The 13,444-nt window shown below is 57.8% G+C and overlaps 1 protein-coding gene across 1 annotated transcript in view; it reads right to left on the bottom strand.

Moving 5' to 3' along the window:
• The window catches only part of FBN3 (fibrillin 3), a 61,963-nt gene extending 48,928 nt beyond the window's left edge, over nucleotides 1-13,035 (bottom strand). Inside the window, 15 exon segments of the mRNA XM_059063025.2 lie at nucleotides 2,816-2,941; nucleotides 3,065-3,184; nucleotides 3,266-3,409; nucleotides 3,783-3,914; nucleotides 4,027-4,179; nucleotides 6,639-6,764; nucleotides 6,903-7,028; nucleotides 7,139-7,336; nucleotides 9,118-9,213; nucleotides 9,465-9,560; nucleotides 10,153-10,251; nucleotides 10,849-10,931; nucleotides 11,066-11,279; nucleotides 11,974-12,044; nucleotides 12,976-13,035. Of these exon segments, the coding sequence (XP_058919008.1) occupies nucleotides 2,816-2,941; nucleotides 3,065-3,184; nucleotides 3,266-3,409; nucleotides 3,783-3,914; nucleotides 4,027-4,179; nucleotides 6,639-6,764; nucleotides 6,903-7,028; nucleotides 7,139-7,336; nucleotides 9,118-9,213; nucleotides 9,465-9,560; nucleotides 10,153-10,251; nucleotides 10,849-10,931; nucleotides 11,066-11,211 (1,645 nt within the window). The 5' untranslated portion in view covers nucleotides 11,212-11,279; nucleotides 11,974-12,044; nucleotides 12,976-13,035.
• Nucleotides 13,036-13,444: the final 409 nt, after the last annotated feature.

The raw sequence follows: 13,444 nt of genomic DNA, 5'->3' as shown, positions 1-13,444 counted from the left end.
CCGTAGGTGCTCCATAAATCGTTGTTCAAAGTCGAATAAGTGGTTACACAACATTGCACTAAATGCCACCAACTGTTCCTTTAAAAATAGTTAAAATGGTAACTATGTTATGTGTATTTCACCACAATGAAAAATGCAAAAAAAAAGGCAAAAATGAGGTAGTGTTTGCATGACTTTATGAATGTACTAAATGCCACCAAACTGTTCCTTTAAAAAGGGTAGGAATGGAGCTGATACACACTACTGTACATAAAATAGATAAACAATGAGGTCCTACTGTATAGCCCAGGGAACTATATATTCAATATCTTGTAATAAACTCTAATGGAAAAGAAAAAAAGGATTAAAGGGTAAATTGTACACTATGTATATTGTGCCACGATTTTTAAAAATGCAAAAAAGAATTGCATAAATGAGATGGTCATTGCACGACATTGGAAATATCCCAAGTGCCCCCAAATTGTTCACTTAAAAATGCTATGTTTACTTTCCTACAGAAAAAATTTGAATAAATGTGGGTGCACAACAACAACTACTAAATAAACGCCACTGAATTTTTCACTTTTAAATGATTAAATTTATCTTGTGTGAATCTCACTTGAATTTAAAAAAGAAAAGGGCAAAAACTGTCAGCTGAGAAGAAAACAGTCTAATGTAAAGGAAGGCGGTGGGTGCAGAAATGCTTTGTTTACCAAAGTATCAGTTTTGAACAATAAAGGATTGTACCAAAAGGAAGGAAGGAAAGAAGAGAGGGAAGGAGGGAGGGAAGGAAAGAAAAGAATAAATGAATAAAAGGTCCACATCGAAACTTGTACGTGAACATTCATAGCAGCATGATCCACAACAGCAAAAAGTGGGAACAACCCAAATAGCCATTAACTGATGACGGTATAAACAAAATGTGGTCTACTCATATAATGGAATGTCACCTGACAATAAAAAGGAATGACGTTCTGACACCTGCTACAACGTGGGTGGACCTTGAAAACATGATGCTCAGTGAAAGAAGCCAGTTACAAAAGGCCACGGGGTATGTGATTCCATTTATACAAAATGCCCCGAACAGGCAAATCCATGGAGACGGAAAGTCGATTAGCCTAGTGCCGAGGGCTGGCGGGGAAGAGAGAGGATTCTGGAATGACTGCTAATGGAGAGGAGGTGATAAAGAGGTTCTAAACTTAGATTGTGCTGATGCTTGTACTAACAGCCATTGAAGTGGGCTTCCCTGGTGGCGCAGTGGTTGAGAGTCCGCCTGCCGATGCAGGGGACGCGGGTTCGTGCCCCAGTCCGGGAAGATCCCACGTGCCGCGGAGCGGCTGGGCCCGTGAGCCATGGCCGCTGAGCCTGCGCGTCCGGAGCCTGTGCTCCGCAACGGGAGAGGCCGCAACAGTGAGAGGCCCGCATACCGCAAAAAATAAATAAATAAATAAATAAAAGCCATTGAAGTGTACACTTTAAATGGCCACTTTCATGGTATGGAACGATATATCAATAAAGATGCTAAAAATTTTCTTAAAAAATGAAAGAATGCACAAGGAACTATACTCAATACTTTGTAATAACCCATAAAGGAAAAGAATCCAAAAAAGAATAGATACAGGTATATGTATAACTGAATCACTTTGCTGTACACCTGAAACTAACACAACATTGTAAATCAACTATACATCAACTACAAAAAGTAAATTAAAAAATAAAATTTATATGTACCAAGAAAAACACTGATTAAGGATTTCAACTCTTACTGGTTACAGACTATGCAGAGGTCTGAAGGAAATATTAAAGACTTGACGGTAGGGCTTCCCTGGTGGCACAGTGGTTAAGAATCCACCTACCAATGCAGGCGACACGGGTTCGAGCCCTGGTCCGGGAAGTTCCCACATGCCTCAGAGCAACTAAGCCCGTGCGCCACAACTACTGAGCCTGCGCTCTAGAGCCCACAAGCCACAACTACTGAGCCCACGTGCCACAGCTACTGAAGCCTGTGCGTCTAGAGCCTGTGCTCTGCAAGAAGAGAAGCCACCACCCTGAGAAGCCCGTGTGCAGCAACGAAGACCCAAAGCAGCCAAAAATTTAAAAAAAAAAAAAAAAAAGAAAGAAAGATGATGGTAAAATTATAAAACAATGAATTAATCAAAATTACTTTCCGTAGGTGATATCTAGTAAAAAAACAATGCAAATAAAAATAATAATGATTTATGCACAGACATAAATTACTATACCTAAAGTTAATGCTAAGAAAATAGCTAATTTAATAACCAACTTTCTAAATGTATCTAAAAATCAATAGAAAGTAAATGCTCTGCAAAAAAAAAAAAAAAGAATGAAAGGAAGAAAATCCTTCCTGATGACGGAAGACTGCAAGGCAGGTCTCAGAGAGTGTGACAGAAAAGAATAAAGGGAGTCCCCGGTGGCCCTTACAAGCTATGGGGAGCTTGGGTGGCACCCCCATACCCCACAGGGAGCCTGAGATCGGGGCGCTCTCCACGGTCCTGACCCACCTCTCTCAGAGGCCAGACTCTCTCGAGGACAGGTGAGGGGCCATGAGTCAGGGGCAGGGGCAGACAGCTGATGGCATGGTCTTACCCCAAAGGCCCCTTCCTGGGATTCAGGGAATGAATTCAGGAAGGAGAGAATGAAGGAGTGAGTAGGACAGACCACACAGAGGATCTCAGATGGGCTGGTTCGTCTCAGAAAGGGGAGCAGAGGAGCCACCGTGAGGAGGGAGGTGGGTGATGCAGCAGAAGTGGCAAGATGCAAAAGGCAGCTACTGGGGCCCGGAAGCCGCTTCCCCAGCCGCTCACCCTCAACTCACCCACACAGTTCTTGCCGTCGGGGCCGAGCTCGAAGCCTGCATTGCAGACACACTGGAAGCTGCCTGCCGTGTTGACGCAGCGGCCGTGGTGGCAGAGGCCACCGCTAGCGATGCACTCGTCCATGTCTGGTGGGGAGGCAGGCAGGCAGTCAGTCAGCAGGCGTCCTCCTAGCCCCCAGGCTCTAATTCAGATGCAGGTTCCATCAGCCAGGCTCCCAGTCACTCCCACTCTCCGACGGACGGCCATACCCACGCACTCCTGCTTGGGGAACGTGGCCTGAAAGCCCTCCCAGCACCGGCAGTGGTAGGAGCCGGGGGTGTTGACGCAATCTCCGTGGTGGCAGGGGCTGCTGGCACATTCGTCCACGTCTGCAGGCAGAGGACCCTGAGCCCCAGCCCGCCAGGGCGCTCCCCCGCCCCCAGCCCACCCCTGCCCCAGCCGCTGCTCACCGATGCACTCCCCCCGAACGTCCTGGGTGTAGCCCACGTTACACTCGCAGCGGTAGCTGGAAGAGGTGGGCAGGCAGCGGCCATTGAGACACAGGTTGGTGAAGTGTCGGCAGATGTCAGTGGTCTGGTTCAGCGTGGCTGTGCCTGTGAGTAGGGCCGACGTGGGACAGCCGAGCACGTGCTGGCCCCCTGGGTCTGGACCTCACCTCCGGGTTCAGACACCCACTCAAGAAGCTGGAACCCTACCCTTATGGCCAGGCTCTCCCACTTCAGCCCAGAGTCCTGCCCTAGATTCACACCTCCACCCTGGCGGAGACCCCCCAGCCCCCCACCCCAGCCCTAGGCCCAAACCCTGACCTGGAGGTCTGGATCCTCAATCTACCCCCAGCCCCAGACAACTGTCAGTACTTGCATCCCTACTGCCCAGGCCAGGACCCACACTCCAAAGCCCTGACTCTGTCTCTGAGGCCTGGACCCCCTTCCCCCAAGGGAGGAGTCTTGGATCCCAAGCCCTCACCAATGTCGGTGTCACCAAGGCCCAGGCTGGGAACCCCACGCCCACTGGATCCGAAGCCAGGGAGGCCGGGGAAGGGGCCTGGGTAGGAGGGCAACAGCGGGAGCCCCAGGGCACACAGTCGCTGGAACTCATCTGCAAGGAAGCGGGGTTGGAGGCCAAGCCTTCAGTTGTGCCCCGGGATCCCAACCCGCAGGCCAACCTCTGGGGACAGAGGAAGGTGGGAGGTGGCCCCAGGCTCACTCACCAGAGCCCCGCGGCGGACACAGCTCAGGGGCCGGGCCAACTGCCCAGCACCTGCCCGTATCACAGCAGCACTGCCTATGGGTATAGTGGCCAGCGAGGTCTCCGGCACAGCGGCCCACGATCAGCGCCGAGAAGCAGGTGCCAGCACGGTGGTCTGCAAGGGGGTGGGGGGTCGGGAGGCTCCATTACCAGACTTCAAATCCCAGCTCTACCAGCACCATCTGCAGGACAGACCTCCTTGCCTCTCTGTGCCTCAGTTTCTCCACCCGTGGATAGGAGATGCTCAGAGCACCCACCCCATCTTGGTAGAGTATTGCTGAGTGCACCGTATCTGGCACGTGGCCGATCCTCACTGAGTGAGGATCTTATTACCAAGATTTCCAAATTACCCCAGGGAGGGAGACTCGGGCTCATGCTGAGCAAAAGTGTCCCAACATCTAAAGCTGGCATTGTCAGGAAGCCCCCTGTCACTGTGGGTATTCAACCACACTGAGGAAGACCCCTGGTTTAGGGGGTTGCCCCGGTGAGAAGTCATGCTGGGTGTTCAAGCAGAGATGCTGGGATCTATTATCTGTGTGTCCCCCCACCTACCAGCCCTGGGCATTCCTCTTAGGGAAACCTAAGAGGCTGTGAATTTGAGGAGGGGCTGGGACTGGTGGACTGATGGCTGCAACTCCTGGGGAGACTGAGGCAGAGACTCCCCAGGTACGAGAACCACAGACGCTTCCACTGTGCCCTCGAGCCTGATGGCGTTACGCGGTGATCATATTTCTCAAGCTCTGACTCCAAAAGAGCATATTTTTAGGTTTGAAAACCCACAAATGTTGGCCAGTGGCCCACGGCGGAAAAACCCCTCCCACCAGCCTGGAGGGCCCTTGCAGCTGTCCCTGAGCTGCCCGAGGCGGAGAAAACAGCAAGCGTTTCCACCTCCCCAGCCATACCCCATGCACCTGGCGGGAGGGTGGGGGGAGGGGTGTCCCCAGGTGCATGTGTGGGAGTCGAGGCTCTGCACTCCCAGCAGCACCCCTGGCCCACGAACAGGACTGGGCCTGCCCAGGCGAGAAGAGGTCAACAGACTTGTTCAAGGTCACACAGCTGCTGGAGAGCGAGGCGGGATGGAAACCCAAATCCCTGAACCCCAGGGGACCTGACCAAGCAGCTGCTTCTCAAGTAGGGAAGGCGAGACAAAACTTAAGAATTTTGACAAAAATGATGCTGCCTTTGCTTATTAAGCGCTTACTATGATCAGGCCCTGCTAAGCAGTCACAACCCCAACTTCCCCGCTCCCCTGTCTTTGTGAATGTGTATTGAGTGCCCCCTACATCCAGCCCTGGGCAAATCTCTTCATAAATTGTTATTTAATCCTCCCCATGTGGTTTACTACAGCCATTATCTCCGTTTCGCAGATGAGGCAGCTGAGGCCCAGAGAAGTTAAGTCACTTGCCCAAGGTCACAGAGTATGCAAGCAGCTTAAGTAGCAGTTGGAACCCAGGACTGAATTCCAAGCCCATGTTCAGAGGACACCTGACCTGGGCTCAAATCTAGGCTCTGCTATTTGGTAGCTGGGAAATTCCCCACAGTCCAGGGGACGTGCCCAGAGGTAGCCTCCATGCCAGCCAAGATGGCCCCCAGAGTTGGAGGAATAAATAGGTCTGGCGCTGGCCATGGCACACTGGCAGAACTCCAGACACAATATTCCCTGTCCTGGCTGGTAGAGACCCGGCCTGAGAGGTCCGAGTGGTGCTGGAGACCTGCCAAGCCCGCCCCACGTCCCCAAACCAAGACGCTGCCCATGCGCCACCACAAGTGTTCCTGGCCAGCCCTGTTGGCCACTGGCAACCCCTGAAGTCTAATGACCAGCTCATCAAGACAGCAGGACAGGGAGTGAGAGCCTAAGGATCCCCCCACCCCAGCCAGGAGGGTGAACCTCCAGGGGGAGGCACAGCCCAGATGACCCCACCCTGGCTGGGGGCAGGGAGCGGGGTGGTCTGGGGACCTGGGGTGTGGGTAGCTCTCTCTTCTGGACTTGCGGATTTGGCTTAAGCAAACCTCCCCTCTCTGGGCCCTAGTTTATCTCAAACACGGTGTGGGGGAAGATGGGGTACTTTTAAAAAGTCTTTGGGAGCGGAGAGAGGGATACAGAGACGGGGCCAGAGAGGCTAATGGGCAGAAGAGCGTAAAGACGGAGGCCAGATAACCAGATGGGCATCGAGATGGGGGCTAGAGGGGCAGAGGGGCATAGAGGTGGGGGCTAGAGGGGCACAGAGGCGGGAGCCAGAAAGGGAAGAAAGGCAACCAGTGAGCCAGAAGGGCATAGAGTCCAAGGGGCAGAGGGGCACAGGAAGCCCGTGAAGCCAAGACACCGAGACAGGGGACCAGAGAGGTAAAGGGCATAGAGATGGGGGCTAGAGGGCCTCTCAGACTGGGGTCCAGAGAGCACAAAGGCCAATGGGTAGGGAACCAGAATTAATGAGGGGATGGAAACCAGGGTCCAAAAAAGACAGAAGGACATAGAAATCAAAGGGCTAGAGGAGCCCGAGGGCCAGAGGGTTGCAGAGATAGATATCTCCTACCTGCCCTCTGCCCCTCCAGCCCCACTGGGCCCTGGCTCACCCAAGCAACGGGTACCGTCCAGGCTGCTGGCATAACCACGGGGACAGGTGCACACGTAGCTCCCGACCGTGTTGGTGCAGTCGCCCCCGGAGCAGAGGCCTGGCACGCTGAGACACTCGTCCACATCTATGTAGACAGATGTCCAGTTAGAGTCCTGCCCCGCACCAGCCTTACCCCACCTCCACCTCCTCCTCCTTGCAGGGGAGCCTGAGCCCGCCCAGAGCGGAGAGGAGGTCCCAGCTTGAACCCCTCCCCGTCGCCCACCTTCACACTTGGCACTGTTCTCCCTGAGCTGGTGTCCAGCTGGGCAGCGGCACTCAAAGGAACCCACAGAGTTGACACAGCTGCCCCCCTGGCACAGGCCTGGGATAGCCTGGCACTCATCCACGTCTGCAAGGAAATGAGAGGCACGTCAAAGGGGGAAACCAAGGCTGCTGAGAGCTCCCACTCAGCCCTGGCTCCCAGGACCTCGGTCCTCACGCACTGGGCCCCCCACTCACCTTGGCAGGCCCCCGTGTGTATATTGGGGATGAAGCCCCGGCGGCAGGGGTGTGGCTGAGCAGAGCAGAGCTCACATGGGAAGCCCCAGGCCCGGCCCACAGTGGCACAGCAGAGAGCCTTGGTGCAGACGAGGCCTGTCAGCTGGTGCTGGCACCCCTCCAGGCCCACTCGACCAAAGCAGGGCCCTGTCCGGTAGTCTGCAGGGCAGATGGATGTGGGCAGCTGGCCTCAGGCTGCCCCCACCCCTTGCATTTCCATCCCGGCAAGCCCAACTCAGGCCTCTACCTTTCTTGCCTGGACCACGGCGGTAGCCACCTTCCCAGCCTCCCTATACCAACACACCAGGTTTTTTTTCCTGACCACAAGCCTTTACTCATACTGTTTCCCTTCCTTACCTGATGAACTCCTTTTCTCCCTTCAAAACCCTTTCTCTCCAAAGCTTTCTCCAACCAACCTCCAAGAGAGGCCAGGACCTCCAAGCCTACAAAGCCCCGGGCATGACTGGAGACCCCCACCACTCCCCCAGGCCCACCCTCCCTTCAAGCCCGGGCAGGGACCCATGGATGCCCCTCTGGAGAGCCTCTCTCATCCTTGAGCACACATCTGGCTCAGCCAAATCTCCCAGACCCAGAATCCGCCCAAATGCTCTAAACCCACAACTCTGCATCCCTGACACCCCCTCCCCACCCAGCTGAAGGTGGTCTCATTGGTCCCCCCACCGCCGTGCATGGGCCCAGATGTGACTTCCTGGCTCCATCCTCCAGATGGCTCCAATCAAGGGGCTGGCACTGGACCAAGGGAAGCCCCTTCCAGAAGGAGACGCCAAAGCCAGCCCCCAGGCCTGTATGAAGGAGGGGAGACCCGTGACAGTCCTGACTTCCTAAAGCAAAACACGGCCCCCAGAATCTCACCTCAGTCGTCCAGGACCCTGGAACCCCACTCACTCCTGCCTAGGCACCCAACCCTGCCTCTCTCTGGGGCCCCCACCCCCCCGCTCCAGGCCTCTCCTCTCCCACCCTCTCCACTAACCTTCATTTTCCCTCAGCCATCCCGACTGCTCCCCATGTCAGCCCGAATTCCAACTCTGTTTTCTTGCCAAATCCACTTTCCAAATGTTCACTCTCAAACCCAGGTAAACCCCCAGCCCCTCCAGCTTCTGATTCATGGCTATGCCCTCTCCAACCCGGCTTCGGCCACAGATGGGCCTCCATCCCCAGCAGCACCCTTCACGCTGGGGTGAGTCCCAGGGTCCTGCCCATTTTCGCCTTCCCGGGCTCCTTGGACACACAGGGCACTCTGATGGCTGCTACAGCTGAAAAACTCGCCAGCCTGGGCATCCCCAACGCCACCTGCTCTTGTTCACTTTCTCATTCTCAGCTGCCCACGGTGGACCCTTAAATCGCCCTCCCTTTTCTTCCCCAAGAACCTCAACTATCCTCTGGGCTTCAGCCCCGTGGATGGGGCAGCCCCAGGCCTGGGTGTCCAGCTGCCTCTTGGGTGACCCACAGGCTCCTCGGCCAACACTGAACCTCAGGGTCTTCCCCTCCCTACCCCCGGCTGCACCACCTTCCCTCCAGTTTTCAGAGCAGACCTGGGATTTTTTGTCCCTGCTTCCATCCCTCCCCTCGCCCACCCCATCCCCCAACATCCAACTTCTCACAAAACATTGTTGTTTCCACCGTGTTTGTCTTGGTAACAGCCTCCCAACGGGTGACCTCCACCCACCTCAGCCCGTGGGATCATTTCAATAGTGAGGGTGCAACATGAGGGGGCGTGTCCATCTCATGAACTCCGACTTATCCCTTCTAGAGGAAGCCCTCCGTGACTCCCTTCCCTGGAGCACAGATTCTCTGCCCTTCACAGCAGCAGGGACAGCAGGAAGGAGGTCAGCTGGACCCTCCCAGGGCCTGGCCACGTCTCAGGGGCTGCCAGGAAGCCCTCCTCCCCCCAAACCCCTGCCCCGCGCTCAGCTTGGTACCTTTCTCACACTGAGGCCCCATGAAGCCGTACACACAGGCACAGCGGTTCGGCCCGATGCAGCGGCCCCCGTTGTGGCAGCCGTGGTCACAGACGGCTGTGGAGGAAGTGGGGGGTGGTGTGGCCTGAGGTCCCCCAGCAGCAGAGGGAACTGAGGCCCGGGCGAGCCCTCCTTCACGCAGGAACCCCCACAAGATGGCCCAGACCAAGAGATAAGACTGCGACAATGAGTGAGTGTGTCCCCTCCAATCCTGGTCCCAGAGGAGTGACCCGTGGGCGGTGGGCAGGTGGCAGCAGAGACCTGACCTCTGGGGGTCCCAAGCCCAGGTGTGCGTGATGGGTACTCACGTTGCCCACACACGGTGCCCGTGTAGCCCCTCTGGCACAGGCAGGACTCCCCTCGGCAGCTGCCCCCATTCATGCAGCTCACACTGCACCCCGACCCTGCGGGCGGGGAAGAGGGACACACAGGAAGGCCCCGAGATGCATGTACAAGGCGCCGGGACTAGGTGCGCCCAGCCTGGCTCTGGTCCTTCAGCAAAACCAGCCTGCGTTCCCAGAAGCTTCGGGAAGCCTCTCACCTTCTCTTCCCACCCCTGGGGGGGGGGGGTCGTCACTTTATTTATTTATTTTTAAGCTTATAATTTTGTTTATATTTTTTTTTTCTTTTGCGGTACGCGGGGCCTCTCACTGCTGTGGCCTCTCCCGCTGCAGAGCACAGGCTCCGGACGCGCAGGCGCAGTGGCCATGGCTCACGGGCCCAGCCGCTCCGCGGCACGTGGGATCCTCCCGGACCGGGGCACGCACCGGCGTCCCCTGCATAGGCAGGCGGACTCTCAACCACTGCGCCACCAGGTAAGCCCCTAAGCTTATAATTTTTGTTTTCATTTTTTACTTTTTTTTTTGACCTCGCCACGCGGCATGCAGGATCTTCCCTGACCAGGGATCGAAACGAACCCAGGCCCCCTGCGTTGGGAGCACAGAGTCTTACCCACTGGACCGCCAGGGAAGTCCTGGGGGGTCATTTCCTGCTCACCTCGGCTCACCCCACAGCTGGGGGCCAGCTTCCCATCAGCACAGGCGCACAGGTTGGGTCGCGAGCAGAAGCCCTCGCCGCAGGCGTGCCTACAGACCGCTGGAGAGTAACAGGCAACGGTCAAGGCCAGGACTCAAACCCTCCGCCATCCCCACCCCGTGCGTGCCGCGGGGGCCAAGGCTCTGCTGGAGCCATTGGGAGACAGAGGTGCTCTTTGGGCCAGAAACGCTGAGTAGTAAGGACAGAAGCTGGAGGTGCTGGGGCACTGGCTGTACAGTTGGGGAGGAGGCGAGGGGGCGTCTTCTGGGAGTGGAGTCGGATTCTAGACACATTAGAATGGGGTGTGCGTGGGAGTGGGGAAACAGAGAGATTGAGACACACACACACACACACACACACACACGGAAAAAAAAAAAAGACAGAGACTCAGAGAGAGACCAAGACAGAAAGAGACAGAGACTGAGACAGACAGACGGACCAACAAGCAGACAGACACAGGGAAGTTGTACGACAAAGAAACATGGGCAGGTGGCCTCGGAGCCTGCAGACAGAAGCAAGGGCCATTCCTGTGGCTTAGCCAGACGTCCCAGGCCAAGTCCACTTTTGAACAAGGCTGGACTTGCTGGCAGTAAGTAAGAGAACTGCCCCAGTGTCCCCTGCCTGCGCCCCCCACCTCCGGAAGGGAGAAACACTCACGCACGACACACTGGTTCCCACCGGGCGGCGTCCTCCAGCCGGGGCAGCAGTAGGCATGAAATCGGGAGCCACACACATTCGGCCTTCAGGAGAGCAGGCGTGGCTGGTGAGCCCCTGCCCAGCTGGACATCCCCTGGGCCTCATCCCCCGCACCTAGCAGGACAGCCCAGCCCAGCCCACACCCCAGGGGCTTCTCGGCATCCCGGGTACCACACACCCCTGCAAGAAGCCTGGGCTGCCACGCCTGCTCACACGTCCGAGACCTGCAGCCTCCACGGCCCCATCCCAACGGCCTTGGACACCCGCCACGCACGACAGGGCTGTCCAGGCCAGCAAGAGCCGAGCCAAGGGGTCCCGGGCCATGGTGTGGGTGCCAGCCCCTCTCCTTGTCAAGCACAGAACCTCCAGAACCGTGACGTGTCCCTCGGAGGCTGCGGAGAGGAAGCAGAGTCAACCTCAGCAAGAAGCCCTTGGCCACGGGGCACCCGGGAGAACCAGAAGCAGTGGGACGGCTGCCAGGATGGAGAAACTGAGGGCTTGTGGGAGCCCAGGGAGGCATCCAACCCCGACCCGCAAGCAGGTGAACAGTCAGGGGAGGCTTCTCGGAGGAGGTGTGATGTCTCCGCAATGGAGTCATCCAGGAGAAGGGTGTCAGGGCAGACACAGCACACTGAGAGCAGAGGCAAGAAGATGGTGGACCGCTGAGTGGAGGGAAGGGGGTGGCAGGCAGCCAGGGTGTTTCAGGAGTGCAAACCTGCGTAATGGAGCTTCTACTTGTACGTCAAGGGCAATGGAGAGCCCTTAAAGGGCTCTAAGTGGGAGGAACAAGGGCAGAAATGGGTGTTTGATGGAGTGTGGAAGGACTTGCAGGGGCCCCAGAGGAAGCACGCGGTTGAAGAGGCTGGGGCAGGCATCCAGATGAGAGGAAAGGATTCCAGGAGCAGGGGGCACAGGCTGGAACTTCCCAAAGGACAGAACACCCCTCTGCCCAGCAGGGAAGGGACAGCTTTTGTGCCCACTTCACAGAGAAGCAAACAAAGGCCATCACACATTTAGTGAGGGGCTGCGTGGGAGGTGAAGCCCAGGCAGAGGGGAGGAAGGGGAAGAAGATCAAGGGTACCCTACCCTCCAGGAGGTGGCTGGCTCTCTCCAGGACCTGGAAGGATGGGAGGGAGGCGATGGGGACACGGCCACTCCTGGCAGAGGAGATGACCAGGCAAAGGTTAGGAGGATGGAAGCTGAACCCTCAGGGAGCAAAAGGCGACCAAGTGGCCTTCATGCGGGGCCCCTTTAAGTCCCACTTTCCGCACCAGGGAGAAGAACTGGGCTTAGGTGCAGAACAGATGGGGAGTCTGCTGTGTGCCCTTGGGCCAGTGGCTGCCCCTCTCTGGGCCTTGGGGTGACATGAGAGTCTGACCAGGTGGTCCCAAGGTCCTCGGAGAAGGAAAAGACCTTTGTCACCTTTGACGGGGAAGCGAGAAAGAATCGGCCCAGCTGGCGAGGGGGCACCCCTTTCTTGCTCCCAGGCTGTCCCGGCTGGTCTGCACTCCGAGGACGCCTTCTCTACGCAGACTCAGGGCCCACGGGGCCTCCATCTCCAGCCTGGCTTGATCCAACTCCTCCCTCACCCCCCACTTTGCCTCTGAGAACCGCGCCCGGGAGTTTGTGGAATGAATGAGCGGGGGGACGGCGCGCACTGCACGGGGTAACCGGGGGAGGGGGGGGCGGGAAGCGAGGAATCCCGGGCTCCGCCGACGAGGAGGGGGCACGCGTCCTCAGAGCCCGCCAGCCGCGTTCTCCACCGGGCAGGGCCGGGGACGCAGGCCCGGGAGTCGCGACCACGCTCGGCTCCGCCCTCACCTGCGGGTCGGAGCCCTGCTGTGCCCGCCGCCCGCGCCCGCACCCGCACCCGGGCCGAGCCCCTCCCGCCCGCGCCAGGTCCCCGCGCCCCACGCCGGCGCCGAGCGTAGCGCGGGGAGGGGAAGGGTCTGGGTCCGGGGCTGCCGGCTGCAAACAAAGGAATCCCCTCCCCCTACGTCGCCCCTGCCCCCTCCTCCAGCCCTTGCCTCCCCCCAACCCGCTGCTCTCCGGTTCCTCCGCCCGCCGACGGTCCCGCGCTTCCCCTACCTGCCAGCCGGCGCGCGTGGAGGCAGGCGCGGCGAGCGGACGTGCGGGGCTCGGCGTAGGAGGGCCGGTTCGGCGCGGCGCCGGGGGCCCGGGGCGGGAACGCGAACCGAGAGGCCGACCCCGCCGAGTTCCCAGCGCAGAGCTGCCACACGGGGGGGAGTCGGGGGCGGGAGGAGTTGGGGGAGGGCGCGTTTGCACCTCTGAAGCTCCCAGGGCGGGGGCCGGGGGCTCCGATGCCGGGCGGAGGGAGGGGCTGGAGTTGGGGGAGGGCCTGGGACTCCGGGAGAAACTCCGAGGGGCTGAAGAAATGGAATGGGGGGCACAGCGCCGTAGGCGTGGGCTGAGACGCGGCATGGGGAGGCTGGGGGGGACCGCGTTTTCAGATAGAAATTGAGTGGTGGTGCCCTGAGATGGGGCTGCGATTTGGGGTGGCCTGGAAGAGAACCAGGCTTGAAAGGTCCCAGGACTC

The sequence above is a fragment of the Kogia breviceps genome, chromosome 4 (genome assembly GCF_026419965.1).
Source record: "Kogia breviceps isolate mKogBre1 chromosome 4, mKogBre1 haplotype 1, whole genome shotgun sequence".
Classification (NCBI taxonomy): Eukaryota; Metazoa; Chordata; class Mammalia; order Artiodactyla; family Physeteridae; genus Kogia; species Kogia breviceps.
The sequence above is the reverse complement of the archived record's forward strand: the minus strand, read 5'-3'. Positions and strand labels throughout refer to the sequence as shown.